The sequence below is a fragment of the Notolabrus celidotus genome, chromosome 18 (assembly GCF_009762535.1).
Source record: "Notolabrus celidotus isolate fNotCel1 chromosome 18, fNotCel1.pri, whole genome shotgun sequence".
In the NCBI taxonomy this organism is placed as follows: Eukaryota; Metazoa; Chordata; class Actinopteri; order Labriformes; family Labridae; genus Notolabrus; species Notolabrus celidotus.
The window spans coordinates 30,824,670-30,846,243 of NC_048289.1; the positions used below are offsets into that span (position 1 = coordinate 30,824,670).

Consider the following 21,574-nt stretch of genomic DNA (forward strand, 5'->3'; position numbering starts at 1 on the left):
GCCGCGCTGCTGATTGGCTGGGTAGTCCCGCCTGTCATATGTGCAGCATCCAGGGGGGCGGGGCCCAGAAATCAGTTTGGTTGACTTTGCAAAGGGAGGTGTGATGGAAGAATGACATTTTTCCACAAGTTATCAGTCCAGGAGTTATAAATGTGGACTTATTAGAGCAGAAAACACACTGAGAGATCACTGTTACTCTTTTTATTGATTGTCTCCTCATGAATCACTGAAATTAAACATATAACAACATAAAAAGTAGACCTTTTTATCCCACTTTCTCTCATTTGTACTTAAAGACATCTAGAATTTCAACATTTACCACATCTACGTCAAAGAAATATACATTCAGATAGTAAAGTGCCATTATATGGAATGCATTTATTAGATATAATGAACTGTTATCCAGATATGGCATTTGTAATAACACATTAATAAGAAAAAACAGAGAGATCATTATTACTCTTTTTATTGATTTTGTCTTCATAAATCACTGAAATTAAATATATAACAACATAAAAAATACCCACTTTTTCTCATTTGTACTTAAAAACATCTCAAGTTTCAATATTTACCACATCTACATCAAAGAAATGTACATGTAGATAGTAAAGTGCTATTATATGGAATGCATTTATTAGATATAGTGAACTGTGACCAGATATGGCATTTGTAATAACGCATTAATAAGAAAACACACTGAGAGATCAATATTTTCATCAAAATCTTTTTATTGAGACACAAACAGGGTGTACATTAAGTGCAGTGTTGATCAGCCAATGATATTAGAGGATGTTATAAATAAACACCAAATGCAGTTAGCAGTAACGTCTACATGGGAAAAGTGAGAGACATATGCAAAGGGAACGAACCAGTAACTGCACATGGTAAGTAAATGAGGAGAGATCAATATTAACCTTTTTATTGATTGTCTCTTCATGAATCACTGAAATTAAACATATAACAACATAAAAAATAATAAACCTGTTTAGCCCACTTTCTCTCATTTGTACTTAAAAACATCTCAAGTTTCAATATTTACCACATCTAAATAAAAGAAATGTACATTCAGATAGTAAAGTGCTATTATATGGAATGCATTTATTAGATATAGTGAACTGTAACCAGATATGGCATTTGTAATAACATATTAATAAGAAAAAACACTGAGAGATCATTATTACTCTTTTTATTGATTTTGTCTTTATAAATCACTGAAATTAAATATATAACAACATAAAAAAATACCCACTTTTTCTCATTTGTACTTTAAGACATCTCAAGTTTCAACATTTACCACATCTACATCAAAGAAATGTATATGTAGATAGTGAAGTGCTATTATATGGAATGCATTTATTAGATATAGTGAACTGTGACCAGATATGGCATTTGTAATAACGCATTAATAAGAAAACACACTGAGAGATCAATATTAACCTTTTTATTGATTGTCTCTTCAAGAATCACTGAAATTAAACATATAACAACATAAAAAATAATAAACCTGTTTAGCCCACTTTCTCTCATTTGTACTTAAAAACATCTCAAGTTTCAATATTTACCACATCTAAATAAAATAAATGTACATTCAGATAGTGAAGTGCTATTATATGGAATGCATTTATTAGATATAGTGAACTGTAACCAGATATGGCATTTGTAATAACGTATTAATAAGAAAAAACAGAGAGATCATTATTACTCTTTTTATTGATTGTCTCCTCATGAATCACTGAAATTAAATATATAACAACATAAAAAATACCCACTTTTTCTCATTTTTACTTAAAGACATCTCAAGTTTCAACATTTACCACATCTAAATAAAAGAAATGTACATTCAGATAGTGAAGTGCTATTATATGGAATGCATTTATTAGATATAGTGAACTGTAACCAGATATGGCATTTGTAATAACATATTAATAAGAAAAAACACTGAGAGATCGTTATTACTCTTTTTATTGATTGTTTCCTCATGAATCACTGAAATTAAATATATAACAACATAAAAAATACCCACTTTTTCTCATTTGTACTTAGAGACATCTGAAGTTTCAATATTCACCTACTTTAGATCAAAGAAATATACATTCAGATAGTAAAGTGCTATTATACGGAATGCATTTATTAGAGATAGTGAACTGTAACCAGATATGGCATTTGTAATAACACATTAATAAGAAAACACAAAATACACAATGATTATCAACAATTTGTATCATCTTCTCTTAAACTCCACAGCTGCCCTCCACACGTCAGCCCCCTGTTCAAGAGTGATGTCCTCCGACAGAGACTCAAGCCCCAGCAGGGGTGGAAGGTCTTTCTGCTCCAAATGCACCTCCAAAGTGGACCTGATGCTGGAGACAGCAGGGAGGGAGGGCACAAAGAAAACAACAGTTAGCACTGCATCCATTGTTTTCACTATAAGCATTCCTATTCACTCTCTGCCCAGCTGCTCCTTCAATGGAAATGACCTGTGGCTGAGGGGATACAGCTTAAGCTCCTTTTCCCCTGACAGATGGCCGCCTGGAGGGGTCACGCTCTGGTCCTAGAAGTCAAAAGGCTCTCAGTCCCAGGGGAGAGCCCTGGGTGAGACCTCCACACTTTACTCTGATTAAAGCTGTCAGGGATCAATGGATTCCTTCAGACTAGGGTGGTAATCTTTGAACTGACAATAGGCACACTTCTAAACATTCATGAGCAGCAGAGAAAGTCTTATTTTTAAAAATACCTCCGGGGTAAACTCTGGACTGGATCAATAATGCAGATGTTTTCAGCTTGTTTTGCCATCTGGGGGCTTTACCTCCAACAAACTCACACAAATGGTGACTTTGTTGTGGTTTTCGCTACAGAGGGGTGAATGCAAATGGCCTGTGCTTACCCCCAGCGTGCTTGGTAACCCGTGCTCGTCTTCAGCAGGAGGATTTCATGCAGCTCCAAAGAAAACGTGTCGACATCCGTGGCAGCGAGGAAAACCTTCAGCCCCGTCCTCTCCTCCTGAGACAGCTTCTTCTGGAACTCTGAGGGCAGCGTCTGAAAGGGGTCCTGTAACACGGCAAGGAATGAAGTGTTAGCAAAGATTAATACAACGACAACAACAGAGTGCTCTGAGGAAAGAAGGTGCAGAGTAATTCCTCAAATTCTGGTTTTATTGGGGTCAAATTCTGGGCGCCTGCCGTGTCACACGGCACACTCTCAATGGATTAGAACTGAGTAAACTTCCCTCTGTGCTGTGTTTGGGGTCAGATGCTGGAGGACAGCAGAGGTTACAAGTGTAAATAATGACTCAAACTCTGTGGTCACTGTGGGAGGAGTCTCTTTTAAGACTTAAAGAGGGTTTGGATTATGTGCAGCTGAACTGATTAAAATAATTGGGTTATTATGTTGTAACTGTATTGTTTCTGCTCTCTTCATTACATGTTGTAGTACTCACCTGCTTTCTCTTCAGCATGAGCTCAGACTTCCAGCAGGTCAGGAGCTGCCAGGTGAATATGCTGTGCTCCAGTTTGCTCTCTCCCAGTCCCTTCAATCCAAAGTAAAGACAGCTTTAATATCTGAACACCGCACCAGCGTGTTTGTTCAGTGTCGTCACTGCAGCCCACAAACACGACACACTCGTGATGATTCTTTGGAAAGCAGGTCAAATAGTTTTCACTGCTTTTCCTTTCATTTGTCAAAACTTGAGAAACTTGCTTTACGTGTGTAATCCATCACATCACAGTCAGAGCGCTGAGGTCTGCACGGCCAGCGTTACACTCACTGCAGGAACTGTATGCTAATGCAGGTTAAGTGGACATTAAGTGACCTGAACAGCAGAACGTGTGATTGATTACATCACGTCTGCAGGTTTCAACAGGCGGGGGCAGAGTCAGGTCATTTACAGAGACATTCACAATGGCTGTTTTCAAACCTCCTACTATACTAGCAGTACGTACTGATGTGGCCTCAATTCAGTTTGTAGTATGTGAACAAGAGCAAAATCTGCAGTATGCCAAAACTCCCCGGATGTCTACTGATTTGGGAAAATGTCATAGTATGCACTGTTTCCCACAATGCACAGCGCTCCTTCCGCTTTTTCTTTTTTCTTCTTTTATGATGGGGGAACTCAGTTTTTAGGTGCTGTGAAAACTAATTAATCACATATAAACCACTTCTTAACTTTGTAAATCATAAGTGATGCTAAAGAAGCAGTTTCTCTATCAGCTTGGCCGTTGACCCAGCGCACTGCAGACCAGATCCAACAGAGCTGTCATACTACAGACTAAATTCAATTGCAGTTTGCAGTAGGCAATACCTACTGCATACTACATTCGTAGGTTGTATGTAGCAGGCCATTTCGAAAACCGCCAGTGTTTTAAAGGCGCATACAGTAATCAATCAACCTTTATTTATACTCCAGAGATCATTGAGGGGCAACCCTCATTTACAATGATATCAAGTCATTTAAAGTGATATTTAAAAAACAGACACAGACAAGATACAATGCATCAAGAGTATCAAAGTCATCAAATGGGATAATTTTCCTTTTTTCTTTTGATTTGGATTTAAAAACAATTAAAAGATCAAATAAAATAATAAAAGGAGGTGTTGGGGATTGACTATAAAAGCACTAAAAATAAGAAAAATAAGTAAAATATCAGAGATTAGAAAACATGAAAATTATAAATGAAACATGACAAACAAAAATCTACCAGCCTGCAAAAAGTAATGTATCTCACTCAGTGGAAAGCTGCTGTTAATTGTGTCTTGAGCCTTGGTTTAAATGAGCTGACGGATTCTGCAGACCTCGAGTATTCACCACAGACGAGGAGAGGAGCACAGACCTGTGTCTTCATGTTGATTATAAACTTGGGTCAAAGTTGATACTAGGACCAAGATTACAAGCTTGATTAAGTCTCCTGAACAGGGGCGCTAGTGGCCTAGTGGTCTAAGCGCCCCACATACAGAGGCTATAGTCCTCGTCGCAGGGGTTGCTGGCTCGATTCCCAGCCGCGACCATCTCCGGCATGTCTTCCCCCGCTCTCTAATCCTCACATTTCCTGTCTCTCTTCAGTTGTCCTATCAAATAAAGGCAAAAAGCCCCAAAATATAACTTTAAAAAAAAAATCATCTGCTTATAGATTTTCCTTTTTTAACCCTTAAAGCTGGGGTTGGTGTTCAGATTTAGATCCACTTTTTGTTATACTGGTTAAAATGATCTTTATGTCCTGATGGTAATCAATACATAATGTGTTCTTAAAAAAGAAGGAAGAAAAGCTGCTATCTACAGCCGGAGTAAACCTGGGAAAACACCAACCAATCACCGTTTTTGGGTGCCAAAATGTTAAACCATTCAAATCCCGCCCTGCTGTTCTGCCCTCCTCCTGCAGAGCGTACATTTCCCCGGCGTGTACTCTGAGTCCCCGTCTCCTGCCTCTGCTTCCCCTGACTCTACTGACTGCCCCTCTCGCTCCACCTCGGGCCTGTCCCTTCTGACTCGATGAGGTGCTTTGCTCAGGACTGTAGTCCGGATCAGAGTCTAAAAAGCTCTCACCATGGGGGCTCTGACAAGCAGAAGAATGAATGACATTTAGTAAGTCCTACAGAAAATATATATTTATTGTAGCGTCCGTCCGGACGCTGTAGTGATGACGAGCCGATTGGTGAACACGTTGAGCTTTAATAACCGGTCACTGTCGGCCGTTACCACGCCAACCAACAAAACAACAATCAATGTTTGAATGAATGAAGAACTTCTCCTCTTGTCTCTCCTCTCTCCCGCTCACACACTCTACACCTCTCCTGATGCCTTCACTGACCGTCAACACTGTAGGAATTAAGAACATCTACACTGAACAGGTTTAACAAACAGTAGAGCTGTTACAGTGTTATATATGTGTTATAACTTTTCTCCTGATATCGTGTCACCATGACAACTGGATAATGCTAGCATGATAGTTGTGAGTGCTAACAGCAGCCATGTTTGTTTGTGTTGTTAACTTTCACTATGAGAATGTTTTGGTGAGGACCGGTTTTGAATCAGTCACCATCATATGGTGCCAGACTCTCCTGAGTTTATTTTGAGTATGCTGAATAAGATAAATGTGGTATCAAGGGAAAGCTGAGAATGTCAGCTGTAACTTAGTTTTCAAAGCTTGTTGATAGGATTGGTGCTTCAAAAAATATGAAACATTTAAGAACAAGTAGCCGGCTATCTAGGTCTTTGAGGGCTACGGAATAAAAAAAGGAAATCTTGGACAGCACATTTTCCAAACGAGAGATGTCTGTTGTGGATTTAACTCTTTAGTTATTGGGCTGCTGATTGCAGATAACACTTCCTGTTTTAGACGGCTTCTGGATCAGCTGTGTGTTCAGTGTCAGCACATTTTTAAGACTTATTCCTGAAAGAGTCTCTGTGAAATAGAGGGTCATAAATATAGAAGTGCTTTGTTTACAAAATGAGATCAACATAATCAGAGTCTTTGCGCAGCAGTGTTGTTTTTGTTGTTGGTGTAATGGAATCTGGAGGTTAGTACCTTGGCTACAGTGCTTGAAATCTGCGGTTTCATCTGCAGTGAATCAGTGAGGTAGGACAGAAGCTGACGCTGAGGATCTCCGCCCGTCTTTCCCAGAAATCGGAGGCCGATCTCCACCACGAACATGGCGTCACAAACATCCACGTACGAGCGCAGCACCGTCTTCATGGAGCTGCTCAGCGATCCCTTCAGCGGCTCCTGGGGCACAGACACAGAGACCGTCAGTGAGAGGAGTGTGAGGGGAGGAATGTGACCTCTAACAATGTGGCCTCACAAAATCCTGCACAGGGGGAAAATCTGGGTCTGGCTTTAGTCAGTTCCGGATAAAGACTCAAGCACCGTAAAACACTCAGAGTCATAAATTAAGGCGGTCTTACCTGAGGAATCTTCCCTCTGACCTCGCTTAGGACCACAGAGAAATCCTGCAGGTGTCTGTTCAGGTACCTGGATGTGTCCTGGTTTAAAACAAAACAACAGACCCATTTAACATCACGTGTGGTGTGAACTAACACTACATGCAGCTTTGACTTTTACCGCTTGGATGAGAGGTTTCCCCACAAAGAAGCGACGGGCCAGCTGCGTCTGGATGGCTTGCAGGTCGTAGCTGCTGCCCGTTTCTCCACCTTTCTTCAAGGTGTAATGACAGTGAGCTAAAACCAGAGGCAGGAGCTCTCTTTCAGGGTCACACAAGGTCAGCTGGGTCTCTGAGATCCTCTCCAGAGGTGAACTGTACTCACTGAGGAGGGAAGAGTGGAAACATGAGGCTGCATCTTGGGGAGCTTTTTAAATTCTTGCACAAGTCGTATTTCAAAAACTTAATTGGTACCTTTTTCTAATCTTATTGGCAGATTATTTTCACTCATTACAAGAAATTCAAGTCTTATTTTCTGCTTCTAACACCTTGAAATGAGGTGTTTATCTGGACTTGTATTAAGTATAATAAGATATTTCAGGACTAAAACACGTAGTTTGGAGTTCTTGCAGTGTTGTCCCTGGACCGGGTGTACTGACCTGTCCTCCTGGCGGCTCACTCTGCGGGCCTCTCTCACCAGACTGTTCTGAGTCTCCAACAAGAAGTCCACCAGAGTCTGCAGACACGAGCCCGGTCCTTGTCGACTGGGTGTCAGAAACTCTCCAGAGCTCTCGGCCGTCAGCTCCGTCCCACACAAGTTCACATCCACGCCCAAGTCTGCTGCTATATTTACACACACGGACACACACACACACACACACACACACACACACACACACACACACACACACACACACACACAGAGAAAGAGGAGAGAGTCATGCAGTGGAAGAATGAGGACACAAATGTTGAAGGTGTGGTTTTCCCACTGACTCGACTGAATTCAAATGTTCAAAGAGGTGATACATTAAAGAGTGATTCATTTATCTCCCTCTCTATTTGAGCTCCCTTGTCTCGTAGCTTACCACAACTACTACTATCCGTCTCCCCACTATCATATCTCTCTCTCTTCATCTCCCTCTATCCCTCTCTCCAACACGGTCTCAGCAGATGTGTGTCTAACATGAGTCTGGTCCTGCTGGAGGTTTCTGCCTGTTAAAGGAAGTTTGTCCTTGCCACTGTAACTTGCTAAATGCTGCAAAGTGCTCTGCTCATGGTGGATTAAGATGAGATCAGACTGAGTCCTGTCTGGAAGATGGGACTGGATCTGATCCGGTCTTTATGTTGGGTCTTTGTAATTAATAGAACATAGAGTACGGTCTAGACCTGCTCTGTTTGGAAAGAGTCTGAGGAGAACATTTGTTGGGATTTGGCGCTTTATAAATAAAGATTGATTGATTGATCTTCATGATTTGAAAAGCAGCTGATGAACACTTCTTATCTCTTAGATAAACTAGAACATGTGACTCTCTTTCTTCGTCTTCAAAACCGAAAATAAACAAAACTAGTTTAGTTTTTATTAAGATTTCAAAATATCCTCATCAGATATTTAATGATGGTCTAAAGACGTTCATGAGGGATGCATCCGGCTGAGAGTCTCCAGTTAACAGGGTCGCTGTTTAAACCAAAACACCGGCCAATCTTTGCGATCACAGCTTTTTGAGTTCAAAAGGATTTTAAAGCCGTGTTGAAACGTCTTTGCTACTCGCGCTTATCTCCTCTCACGTGTTGATTCAGTGAATCCATCTGTGATGAAATATATCACCATCTAAAACAGACCAGCTGAGTCTCTTCATGCTAACAGGCTAACTGTTGTGTTGCTCACAATGATACCTGCCTGTCCGTCTACTTCTATGACGGATGAATGGCATTCCTCTTTGTTTTACTGCCCTCTACTGGTCTGGTGGTGTAGTGCATTTACTGTTTTTTCTCCATACGTCACTGGCCTGATTTACACAATCTACCCGGGACTTCAGCCCGCAGTCGAAACGCAGACAACAATGGGGGACCAGGAACCTTTTAGTTCAGGGGAAAGTCTGGGGGCTAAAAGACCCCGGAACTCTCGGTCGAAATGCACCTTTTCACTCTGTCCGGATTATAAAGCTGACATGTGTAACGAGTCAAGGTTCCCTTTTTCAGTAACTCTTCACATTACTTTTGTTGGTATTAAAGCAGGACTGTAACAGGACCATTAAATATCAGTATTGACTTCCTTATATCAGCCGTGTAACCCGACACTGACGGAGGTCATACTCACAGTTGTTCGCCACCTCTGCTCTGAGACAGTTCCACACCTTGATGAATCTCTCCACTCTCTCCTGCAGCTTCTTCTTCTGGTAACCTGACGAAGACAACAATAATAATTATAATAATCATAACACATTTTATTTATAGGCTCCTTTCTGGACACTCAAGGTCACCTTACAACATACCAATAGTAAAAACAACACCCAACAGTAAATAAATACATAAATACAACAGAATAACAATACAATACTAATAAAATGAAATGGGAGGGGAAGTCATTCCAGTCCCATAGAGACAGATTAAAGCAAGCAGGCTTGGTGGAAAAGGTGAGTTTTGAGGCAGGATTTGAAGGTGGTGGGAGAGGTGGACTTTTGTACGTCCTGGGGGAGAGAGTTCCAGAGGCAGGGGGCCGAGTGGCTGAAGGCTCTCGACCCCAGGTCTAACAAGGATAGACGCTCACGCTGTGTGATGTCACATGACGGCTTGTTGTTGTTTAAGTGATGGAAACGTAATGCACATGTACCTGCGGGTATCTTCTGTAACAGACGTGCGACAGTCTCAGGCGTAGTGTGCGACTTCAGAGGAAACACACGCAGCAGGTCTGACTGCAGAGCGGCCAGCTCAGGCAGGTGATGCAGCTGCCGCACACAGTGTATCTGAGACACACACACACACACACACATGGAGTCAGAGCATGTCAAACACTACAAACTGTCTGTTACAATAACAGGTCATGCATTTTAAATTAATGATCAAAAGTAAGAAGATGCCGGTTTGAAATACTGGAATGATTATTGTCATCCTGCTGATCTGCTGAATATACCAGAAGTAAAAATCCAGAATCTATCAGTCAGGATTTAGAACATGATAAACTAAGATAATATTTAACTTAAGACAACCCCGTCATCCTCATCTGTGTCAGTAAAAGGATTTCACCTTCTTGAGGAACGTGTCGAGCAGAGGTAGGGGACCAGTGTTTCCCTCTGGTTGTCCCACCAGCTGAGCGAGGCGCTCCACTGTCATGGTCTCGGGGAGAGTCCAGAAGGAGGAGCGATGTGTGGGACAGTCAGACGGGAGGGACAACATTCTCGCCGGATCCCCTAGGAGGAGACACATCAGGGGACTTCCTGTGACGCCATCATCTTCATTGATTCTCTCCTGAGCTTTGGAGAGTTTATTCTGCAGACCCTGAAAACAGGCAGGGGGAAAGAGAGATGATTAAATCCCTCTGCTGCTCAATGGTTATATTTTTGGGCATTTTTGCCTTAAATGGACAGGACAGCTGAAGAGAGACAGGACATGTGGGGAGCAGAGAGTGGGGGAGGACATGCAGTGAATGGTCGAGGCTGGAAAAGAACCTGCGACCTTTGCGACGAGGGTTATAGCCTCTGTATATGGGGCGCGCGCTTAGACCGCTAGGCCAATGGCGCCCCAACACCCTGGAATTCTGCTCTCGTTTCGCGTCTGATTGTTGAGATGAGCTGTTAGCATCTCCACTCTCTGCTGCACAGAGCTGCGCTGTGAGCTCTAATCCTAGCGGTGCTCAATTCTGTACACATACAATGATAAGCTGGATGGGGAGGGGACACATCTTTAGGGTGGAATCAGTTCATGACAGATGTGACACCCTTTATATCCAGCTTACTTCCTGGAGGGAAGAATGTGGGGGATGTTGAGCCCCAGACTGATTTAACCGCTGATTATTATAACAGCAGTGATGTCAGAGGAATATTAACAGACTGTATGTACAGGTGTACTAGCTTTAGGTCATCCAGAACTGGAAATGTCCAGTAGCCTGTTGCACCAGCTCCGCATAAGTTAAGTCTTAAGTCAGGGTGGAAAGTCCACCCCAAACCATATGTTGAAACTCGTTAGTTTGTAACTTAAGTTGTCGTTGTTTGGTTGCACCACAGAGACGTTAGCTTCATCTTAACTAGCAGACCGTAACGTCCAAACTAATCTAAATATTGTTGCAGATAGGACGCTGTCACTCGGTTTGGCCAATCAGTGAACAGCTTCTTTCTTGATGAGGTGTTTAAGTGCTAACTCATGTTAGCCTCATTGCCTCTAAACAAGCTAACGGCTAATCATAACTGCTGTAACTCCTGTTTATCCACAAACAGCAACATAAAGGTAAAATATGACAAAGCATGTTGATGCGTTGATAATTAATCTATCGTGTAAAGTAACAACAGTGACATCTAGTGGTGAAATCGTGAACTACAACATACGGTACGTTAATATAACGGTTCTCTAATGTTGTGCAGATGTACGGTGATTATCTCTGCTTAAGATCAGAGTCATCGTACGCTAATTATTCATTTCATCTATCGCAGAGAGCGTGTTGTCGACACATCACAGCTGCTTCTCCTCATCCTTCAAATGATCTCATCTTTGAAAACAGAGCGGCATGATGACCGGTCTTTTACGGAGAGGGTGTCTGCCTCCCAGACACCCTCTTTCTTTCCTTCTTTCTTTCTTTGTTCTCTCCATATTTCTTGTACCTTGGACCTTACTCAGACTCAGAGCTAGGTTCAAAATTTAAGTTGTAACTTATGCTAACGTTGGAGCTATCTCAGTTGGTGCAACGCCCAAAAAGTTAGCAAACTCCATCCTAAGTTAGAAAATACGTTGAAACTAGGCTACGTTTGAACTTACGCACAGCTGGTGCAGCCCAGTGCAGATCTCTTGAAAGTTTAAGCATGAAATCCCCCGTGTTTCTAAATTAGACGTTTTTTGCAATGAGTTTAATTTGCACAGAAAGGGGCTCATCTAAATGTATGCAAACGCTGCAGCAATCTTTCTTATGCACCAATTTCAGTTAAAGCCGGATCAATGCACTGCTTTTAAAATCCCTATCCTCCCTACCTGAAGTACTGGGTTGATGGCAGATTGACAGACAAGCTTCTCCCACTGTTGCCGTCCTCGTTTGGAGGACAGATCCTGTCCTGCACCTCGGGAGCCTGTGGTAACAAGCAGCAGAGATGTTTCATATTTATTTGAAATCATGAAACCGCAGCATATAAAAGGAGTCTGAAAGTTACCTGGAGTGAATTCTGTGCAGGCGTTCAGAATCAGGTGAACTGTTACAGCCGTGTCGTCCGGGTTCAGATCCAGAGTCTTTCCCAGTAAACCCATGTCCTTGTCTAGATGTCTCCACAGGAAGGTGATGACATCAGAGGTCCTGGGGTGGATCATGTCAACAATTCCCTGCAACAAAAGATACGTTTCTTTACAAGATGCCATCCTGTGGATGACAGTGATCGGTGCTATCGGTGGAAGTTTAGCTCAGGTCTTACTCTGCGGTTGCTTGTGGCTCCTTGAAGCATGGCGAGATGTGTGAGCAGCCTCAGGATGCAGGACTGAGCAGAGGTCATCTGTCTCTCAGGGGCCTCAGACCTCTGCTGAGCCTCCCCCAGTATGTGTCCTGTTCGAGTTTGATCACTGATACTAAAACACAGCAGAGGGTTACCTTACATTAGGGTTTCCACAGGCCTTGAATCAGGCTGTAATATATTGTCACTGCTTCATCCACCATGAGGGAAACAAACGGACCGACTTGTACGTCCAGGAAGTTGATGATAGTTTGTTTTTAAACATTATCTGACAGAGTTACACTGCAGGACTAAAGATGATGTACCTTTGTCCTTCGTGTTTAGTGAATCCTTGGACTGGATTGTGATGGAGTCCTCCGATGGGAAGTCCACAAAAACATTTTGATACTACCACAGGTTTACCGCACTACGAGACGATACAGAAACACATCATGTTGTATTTGATGTTATTTTTTTTAAGGAAGACTTGCAACAGAAAATAAAATCCTACCTCTCCAACGAAGCTTGGATGTCCATTGGCACAAACTGGGAAGGATTTAAAAGACAGTGTTTACATCCTGAGGGTTCAAATGTGTTCGAATCTTAAAGACCCCTCTAGAACACTACGCTCCAAACATGCAGGTCTGCTCATCTAAAGCCTCTAAAAGTAGTATGGGAGGTAGAGCCTTCAGTTATCAGATCCTTTGGAATCATCTACCAGTCAGGGTCCGGGAGGCAGACACCCTCTCTACTTTTAAGAGTAGGCTTCAAACTTTCCTTTTTGATAAAGCTTATAGTTAGAGCTGGATCAGGCTTGGACCAGGTCTTAGTTATGCTGCTATAGGCTTAGACTGACACACTGGGATCCTGTCTTTCCCTCTCTCTCCTCTCTCTGCCTGTCTCTTACTTTAACTCTTCCTGTCCCATTAAAGTTACTAACCATAGACCTTTCTGGAGTCCCTGAGCTCCCTTGTCTCGTAGGTTCCTCTGGATCTCTGCTGTAGAATCATTTTTTGGGGTCTGTTATTCATCCTTTCTTTATTTCTTTCTTTCTTTCTTTCTTACTTTCTTTCTTTCTTTCTTTCTTTCTGCCTTTCTGCCTTTCTTTCCAACTTTCCTTCCTTTCCTTCCTTCCTTCAATATTTCTTTCCTTCCTTCTTTTCTCTTTTTCTTTCTTTCTTTCTTTCTTTCTCTCTTTGTTCTTTCCATGTTTCTTCCTCCTTTCTGTCTCCTTTTCTCATCTCGTCCTTTCCTTCTATCCTTTCCTTCACCATTTATCCTCCTCTTTTTCTTTCTTCTGGTCTCCCTCTCTTCTCTCTTTTCTTAGACCTTTCTGGAGTCCCTGAGCTCCCTTGTCTCATAGGTTCCTCTGGATCTCTGCTGTAGATTCCTTTTTTGAGTCTGTCATTCATCTTTTCTTTCTTTCTTTCTTTCTTTCTTTCTTTCTTTCTTTCTTTCTTTCTTTCTTTCTTTCTTTCTTTCTTTCTTTCTTTCCTTCCTTCCTTCCTTCCTTCCTTCCTTCCTTCTTTTATCCCTTCTTTCTTTCTTTCTTTCTTTCTTTCTTTCTTTCTTTCTTTCTTTCCTTCCTTCCTTCCTTCCTTCCTTCCTTCCTTCTTTTATCCCTTCTTTCTTTCTTTCTTTCTTTCTTTCTTTTCTTCATTCCTTTATGCCTTCTTTCTTTTCTGCCTTTCTTTCTTTCTCTCTTTGTTCCTTTATCCTTTCTGTTTCCTTTTCCCATCCCGTCCTTTCCTTCTTCCTTTTCTTCTTTTTTTCTTTTGTCTTTCTCTCTTTATTTCCACGTTTCTTCATCCTTTATGTCTCCTTTTCTCATCCCGTCCTTTCCTTCACCATTTATTCTCCTCTTTTTCTTTCTTCTGGTCTCCCTCTCTTCTCTCTTTTCTTAGACCTTTCTGGAGTCCCTGAGCTCCCTTGTCTCGTAGGTTCCTCTGGATCTCTGCTGCTGTGGACGTGCCAGACTCCAGCTGCTACAACTACTACTATCCGTCTCCCCACTATCATCTCTCTCTCTCTCTTCATCTCCCTCTATCCCTCTCTCCAACACGGTCTCAGCAGATGTGTGTCTAACATGAGTCTGGTCCTGCTGGAGGTTTCTGCCTGTTAAAGGAAGTTTGTCCTTGCCACTGTAACTTGCTAAATGCTGCAAAGTGCTCTGCTCATGGTGGATTAAGATGAGATCAGACTGAGTCCTGTCTGGAAGATGGGACTGGATCTGATCCTGGTCTTGATATTGGGTCTTTGTTATTAATAGAACAGATAAACTTAACAGTGTTTAATACATACAGTATGTCTGCAATTTTTTCTCTTGAGTCAACCACTGCCTGGCCTCACTCGCGTGATCATCCGGCATCGTTGGCAGGAAGGAGTTCTGGGGAGAAAACCAGAAAGTGTCAGTGCACATCCAAAGTGTGTTTTTAAAGAGGATGCAGATCGTATAGCTCTCTTTTTTATTCTTCTTTCTATGATGGGAAAACTTGCACTCTAATATACACATGAAACAACGCCCTCTCTCCTGGTAGAAGCTGAAAGTAACAAGCCTGAAGAGGACATGAGTATCTTACTGTGACGTTCTGAGGCTGGAAGGCGATCTGGTAAAGAGGAACCAGCAGAGGATTTCCACTGACGAGCACAGAGTCCAGATGGACCAGCAGCTCCAGGTGGGGTTGTCTCTCAGTATTACGATCCTTGCTGATTTGAAGACTCGAGCCCGGTCTACCGATCCGGTTTGACAGAAGTTCTGAGCAGAAATCCTTGAACTCCTTTAACTGGATGTTATTCAGGAGCTTTTCCAGCCTTTGTCTCTCCTGTAAGTTCAAGCAGAGCCACATGTTTAAAAATCAGAAGTCGCTCTGCAGGAAATACAATGAACACGAGTTTCACAGTTTGCTTAAGCGACCTCCGGCCTGGGATGCATCTTGACGTCAGGTGATTTGTAGCGGCAGGTGAGCTGTCTGAAGAGGGCCAGGGGCAGGAGGCTGATCTGAGAGCCCCTCAGCTTCTACAGAGGATGAGAGAACAGACATGAACGGCTAAAAGAGGGATACAGAAAAACTTACAGCAGCTTAAAGTGTCCTTACATCATTTACAACTACATGTGTCATTAACCATTCAACACAAATACATAAATATGGAGTTAAAGTGCAACAAAAGGAGAGTTAGATATATTTTAACATTTAATAATTAACGTGTGATTGATTATCTGAGGTTTCTAAAGACACATTAACCATCAACCACAGTGACCTCTAGTGGTCAGAGGAGGAATGACACTGTAAAGAGGATGATTAAATCTCCTCTTCCTCTTATAAACTGTGTCTTCAGTGGAAACTTTCTGACCTGTATCTCTGCCTTGAAGCTGTCCGATCTGTTTTCCACCAACACCTGAGCCACAGCCTTTCTCATGTCCCGGTACGGCGTCCCGCAGCAGAGGAAGGCGTCCATGTTGGTCGGGATCGTCCTCTTTAAGAAAAATACTTTTTTAGTGTTTGCAATTTAATCTCACACGAAGCTTACGACCTTATCTTCTGACTCAAAGTGTGCAGTGCATCTATCCAATACCTGAAGTCGAAGGAGTTCTGCAGGAAAGGCCCATCTCCAGGTGGGACTGTTCATCAGAGACAGGATGTGGTCCACACCTGAGACTTTGTGGAGAGCTCGAATCAGGTAAACCCTGAACCAGTCATTCTCACCGTACTCACACACCGCCTTCACCTGCTGCAGGTACTTCACCTCCTCTCCAGGTCTGCCTGCAATTCATCCAGAAACAAACATTTAATTCACCTCAGTCAGCGTGAAACTGCAGATTATGCACACTCTGGATTAAAATGAGCTCAGCGTCAGGAACCTTGAAGTGCAGCTTTCTCCATCAGCCGTGCAGCAGCGCTCAGGTAGATCCTCAGCCGGGCTGTGTTTAGGAGGAACTCTGTCGGGTCTTCTTGTCTTCGTGGAGTCTGTTTTCTTGCCACTCTGCTCAGGAATTTGGTCCCTGCTTCCATTTGCTGCTCCCAGCCCTGCCCCATTTCTCGTGCTTCAGAGCACAGCAGAGAGTCCTGGAAATAAAGAAAGGGATCACTGAAAAGGTGTCCAGGATTATTTATTAGTCTCATCACTGACTGCCGTTTGTGGCTGCTCACCTGGAAACAGTTGACAAACAGCAGGTAGAGTTCGGTGTGGTCGTCTTTGTTCAGAAGATTCTCCTGCAGGTTCTTCAGGTAGGTCTGGATGTGAAGCTTCACCTGATCAAAACTGATGGACATACACATGTGAGCTTCTGTTTCTCTTTAAGGGAACTTTCTACTTTTTACATCAGCGGATTTTTTTTTTACTTGAGATGATGTCTGCTAAAACATAAACAAGGAACCATAACATCCCCTGGCTTTACATTACAGAGAGACTGATGATGGCAGCTGTAACTGTTTGAAGATATCAGTGTGTTTCTCTTCTCTCAGACTTTAATTCTTTTCATGAAGAGATGTTCGATGGTGAAAACTCAACAATGATCCTCTGTTTTATTGATTTTATGAGAGTTATATTCAGTATTTTGTGCTTTAAACATTACAAACGTAAAACAGCATTTTATTTTATTCTATTTTATTTCTTCACTTGATTGCAGTTGACGCATTCATTAGATAATTCAAACTCAAACTAGATATGTGTGTTATATACTAGGGGTGACCCCAAATAGTCGAATATTGGACGATTCGTTCTAACGAGTCTTAGTCGACTGCCAATCTCATAGTTGAATATTTGCATGTGAAACGTGGATCATTCCATTCAAACCATGGGGGTGCTCAATGTCTAATTTTACATTATTTTCCTGTTTCCTGTAAAAATAGTGTCTCATATCCTATTTTAATATAAATATAGACTTATTTAATGTAATTCTGAGAACAGCTCTTGAAGTGTTAAATCTCCTTAAAGTGGTAATTAAATCTCCCCTGGTAATTAAAGGTGGACTCTCCCATTTAGCAGGGACCTGTGGAGCAGACGTACCTCAGCTGGTCTTTAAATCTTTCTACGTTCATGGCAGCTCAAAATGTCAGGAAATAAAACTTCAGTTGATCCTAAAAACTAGTGATGAAGATGAGGAGCAGCTTCATGAAGAGGGCTGTGAGATCAAGGATTACCGGACCACACAAAAACTGTACGGGGCCAAAAGAACCAGGAGGGATACCCAAAGCTGTCTGAAGCCTCAAAAACAATCCACAGCATCCCATCCACCTCCACACCATCAGAGAGGATATTCTCAAAGACAGGATTTACAGTCAACAAAGACAGGAGCGCACTTCTGCCCGTACACACGATGGTTTTCCTCACGTACAGTTTGAAAAGACTCAAGCGGACAAAGACGCGATGAAAGACTGTTTTAAAAGGTTCTGTTAAGAGATTTAAAAACCCTTTAGCTGGTTCAGGTTTGATTATGAACATTATACAAATGTTTAGTCTCAAGTTGGACAGACTACCCTCTGCAGTGCTGCTCTCTGCTGTGTGAACACTGTTTAAATATCTCCTGATTCCTTACTCTATAGTGGAGCGTTGTTCCATGTTTAACTGATGGTGGTCTTATTTGAGTTTTCTCTCCTTCATCACCTCGTTGTTTTTGCAATATAGATTTAAAAAATCTAAGTTTTATACTTATAATATTCTGTTGTCCCTTTTACTTTAAGCTCTGAGTCTCTTAATTGTAAAGGGTTATGTGTAATATTGTCATGCGGTCACCATCATGCAGACTTTGGGTCAATAAGGAAAAACAACAAACATTCCACTATTCATCCACTATGGACAAAATCTGATGGATCAGATTCAACTAAGCAAATCCTTAGTCGGGCTCACCCCTATTATATACATTGATTTATATTCATTTTTATTTTCTCTTCACAATTCCTTAATCATAATTTTGAATCTACATTTTTATAACTATTATTTCTCTTATTTGAATTATCATTGTTATATTCATTGCTTTATTCAGCTACTTACCTGTTTACTCATTAGAAGTACATATATACAATTATTTTATTTAACATTATTATCTTTTATATTTATTTTATTTATGTGTGTATGCGTGTTTGTATGTATGTATGTATGTATATATGTCTATACAGTATATCTATAGTTATTTTTTCATTTCATGTATGTATATATTATTATTATTAGGTCCCGAGCACCGATGGTGGCGAAGGGCCGCCACTTAAAATGCGTTTTTGGACCCCTGAACGTGAATGAAAGCGCAGATATTTTTGCACACTCATCGGGTCTGGTGAAAATTGCAAGTTATTATAGGTCTCGCAAAAAAAAATTCAGTAGCGCCCCCTAGAGGTAAAAAAAATTACACCCTACTCATAGAGTTTTTTTGAGCTACATGCATGAAAAGTACTACACATATTCATGGCATCAGGACGCACAAAAAAGTCTCTTGCACCCATATCCGAAACTCAACAGGAAGAGCGCCACCTAGCTTTGAACATGAAAAATGGGGCCAAAATGGGTCCGTGCAAGGGTGCAAACTTTTGCTAATTTCTCCTAGAGCTTTTCTCCAATTCAGTCCAAACAAGGCAAATTCTATAGAAGACATATTAACAATTAAAAATAATTAAAGGCATTTTGTTCAGACTAAAATTGTGGGCGTGGCAGACTCTGAAGTTTGGAGATTTTCTTGGCAATCTGCCAAAAACACAAGCAATATACTCTCAGATCTTGCTTTCACATCATGTGGGGACTTGTATCAGACGGCGGTTTAAATGTGGCGGTGGCTCGGGTAGGCGGCGGCTGCAGGTGTGCGAGGGCCCGTTCATCACAGCTTGCGGCTTTAATTTATTTATTTTTTTTGTATGTGTATAAATATATGCTTTCATATGACTGTTTAAAACATGAAAATATGTGTGAAATACTGGACCTGTATTGTAAAGCTTGCATTTTGCCAATAAAAAACTAATCTTGACAAAAAAAACATTACAAACGTGTTTATGATCTGTTTCAAGGCACTCCTTAGTGACTGTTTCAAAGTCTGTCTTTTCTCTAATATCAAACTCCAGTGATGTGAAGTTTCAGCTGCAGCATCCAATCAGTGAGTGATATTTGAAACAGGGGTGTCTGTCAGTAAGAACACTTCCATAAACATTGCTCCTGTGTATCCATATTTAACACTTCTCATATTCCCCTCCTCTCTCCTCGATCCTCTATCCTCCAAGTAGTGCTAAGATCTTTGGGATGCAGTGCCTGATTACGGCCTTTATGGCTGAAAAACATCAACTATGACTCTGAAGCCCTGAAAAATATCAAGGCTTTTAAATTGAATGTCCCTCTGAGTGCCTGATCTTTTGGAAAACTTCTTACTGTCCTGTCACTGCTGCTCGGTGGAAAATGCTGATTATTTGAGCGATGGGTTTCAAAAATACTTCTTATGAGTCAACAGTAGTAACTCCAAAAGGTTGTCTTTAAATATTAGAGCTTGATGATGCAAACCTGCAGAGAAGCCGGCTGTATAAATTTGCAGGAAAAATAGGAATAATCTTATACGTTTCCAACTGAGTAAATCTTCTGCACACGCTCAGTTCATCCATGCCCTCACCTGTACTGCAGCAGCAGCTTTGGCAGCACGGATCGAACCACTGGACTGTTATCCACACACTCCAGGAAGGGAGTAAGCTGTCTGGTCCTGTACACATCACCTGCATCACACAGAGGAACAAAAAGTGTTACATGCTTCCTCCTCACCGCGTCATCAGTTATCTGGTAATCGTCATTTACTTGTTTCCGTACTCACCGCTGGCAGAGACGAGCAAAGAGAAGAGCAGCTCCACCATCTCCTCTGCAGGGGGCTGCTCCTCTGACAGGCAGAAGCTGGACACCACCTCCAGGAAGAAGGAGTTACAGCAGTGTCTGATCTCCGCCTGCTGCTGCAGTGAGGCCCTGAACCACCAAAAGTAAAAATGCACATTTGTGAGCGAGGCTTTCTCTTGATTTTGATCAACAACATCTTTCTGAACTTACTTGACGTTGGGGGAAACAGTCGGCTGGAAGTCTTGCGGCAGCTTTTTTCTGCATATAGGGCAAAACAGTCTGTCTAGCTGGATGGATTTGTGGAGACACGACAAACAGAAGACGTGCTGGCAGGGAAGGACGGAGGGCTCTGTGAGCTCCTCCAGACAAACTGGACAGGTAATACCGAACCTTTTCAGAATAAAAACACCAGGAGAGAATGATTATGGAGTATGGACAGGCTGAATAACTGAATGGCATAAGTAGAGGTGAGATCCTGACCTCAGATCTCTGCTGATGCACTCATCATGGAAAGCATTGAGGATGCGGATCAGCTGCTGCAGAGTCTCCACGCTCCTCAGATCAGAGGATTCCTGCATCAGCTGTTTGGAGTGAGAATTAAAACATTCAAAAGCTCGCCTCATCCAACAACGAACAACAAACAAATACCTCATCACTTCACTTTTGAAACCCTCTCAGTAAGAAATCTTTCCTGGGCCTTGATTTAAACCATAGACTGTATAAATAATGGATGTAGTATCCGTGACGTCACCCGTCTGTCCTGAGCGCTGTGTTCAGGTTCAGGTTCAGGTTACTTTATTTGTACCCTGAGGTAAACTTGTTTTGCAGCCAGTGAGATGTTAGGTCGATACCAAATTACAAGATAGACTTCAGACAGAACAATCTACTTAATGTGCAAAACATACAAAAAATATCCTAAAACTAATCTAACACTAAAAATGGTAAAATGAATAGACATGAGAAAATGATAGAAGTGCTGAAGGTTCCATTTAAAAAGCATATCAGAAAACAGTCAACCAATAATAATAATGTTGAGGCCAATCGTCAGTGGGAGTCATACTGGAAATGCTGAACTCATCCAAAAGAGTGTGACGTGAAGAGGCGGGGTTTGAGCCTCCTAGCCAACATCTTGTAAATTTTCTGCAGCCAGAGTCTGTGCAGAAGGGAATTTGTGTGTTTCCACAGTAACAAGCTCCGCCCTACAAATACTAACTACATATCACCACAGCATACGGATGTGAGAAACATTCGTACCAAGTGTATTTATTTGTTATAGTTTGACCGCAGCC

The 21,574-nt window shown here is 41.8% G+C and overlaps 1 protein-coding gene across 1 annotated transcript in view; it reads right to left on the reverse strand.

Moving 5' to 3' along the window:
• Nucleotides 1-1,946: 1,946 nt before the first annotated feature.
• Nucleotides 1,947-21,574, reverse strand: part of rnf213b (ring finger protein 213b) — a 48,750-nt gene continuing 29,122 nt past the window's right edge. Inside the window, exons 40-65 of the mRNA XM_034708036.1 lie at nucleotides 20,766-20,866; nucleotides 20,496-20,675; nucleotides 20,269-20,414; nucleotides 20,074-20,173; nucleotides 16,640-16,751; nucleotides 16,351-16,555; nucleotides 16,065-16,252; nucleotides 15,843-15,965; nucleotides 15,406-15,507; nucleotides 15,071-15,313; nucleotides 14,793-14,877; nucleotides 13,003-13,037; nucleotides 12,818-12,918; nucleotides 12,477-12,627; nucleotides 12,222-12,387; nucleotides 12,046-12,140; nucleotides 10,114-10,365; nucleotides 9,701-9,833; nucleotides 9,188-9,271; nucleotides 7,530-7,713; nucleotides 7,053-7,254; nucleotides 6,896-6,973; nucleotides 6,519-6,716; nucleotides 3,437-3,526; nucleotides 2,885-3,048; nucleotides 1,947-2,360 (exon numbers count right to left, since the gene is read on the reverse strand). Coding sequence (XP_034563927.1) covers nucleotides 2,222-2,360; nucleotides 2,885-3,048; nucleotides 3,437-3,526; nucleotides 6,519-6,716; nucleotides 6,896-6,973; nucleotides 7,053-7,254; nucleotides 7,530-7,713; nucleotides 9,188-9,271; nucleotides 9,701-9,833; nucleotides 10,114-10,365; nucleotides 12,046-12,140; nucleotides 12,222-12,387; nucleotides 12,477-12,627; nucleotides 12,818-12,918; nucleotides 13,003-13,037; nucleotides 14,793-14,877; nucleotides 15,071-15,313; nucleotides 15,406-15,507; nucleotides 15,843-15,965; nucleotides 16,065-16,252; nucleotides 16,351-16,555; nucleotides 16,640-16,751; nucleotides 20,074-20,173; nucleotides 20,269-20,414; nucleotides 20,496-20,675; nucleotides 20,766-20,866 — 3,657 coding nt within the window. The 3' untranslated portion in view covers nucleotides 1,947-2,221. The remainder of the gene's footprint in view (nucleotides 2,361-2,884; nucleotides 3,049-3,436; nucleotides 3,527-6,518; nucleotides 6,717-6,895; nucleotides 6,974-7,052; nucleotides 7,255-7,529; nucleotides 7,714-9,187; nucleotides 9,272-9,700; nucleotides 9,834-10,113; nucleotides 10,366-12,045; nucleotides 12,141-12,221; nucleotides 12,388-12,476; nucleotides 12,628-12,817; nucleotides 12,919-13,002; nucleotides 13,038-14,792; nucleotides 14,878-15,070; nucleotides 15,314-15,405; nucleotides 15,508-15,842; nucleotides 15,966-16,064; nucleotides 16,253-16,350; nucleotides 16,556-16,639; nucleotides 16,752-20,073; nucleotides 20,174-20,268; nucleotides 20,415-20,495; nucleotides 20,676-20,765; nucleotides 20,867-21,574) is intronic.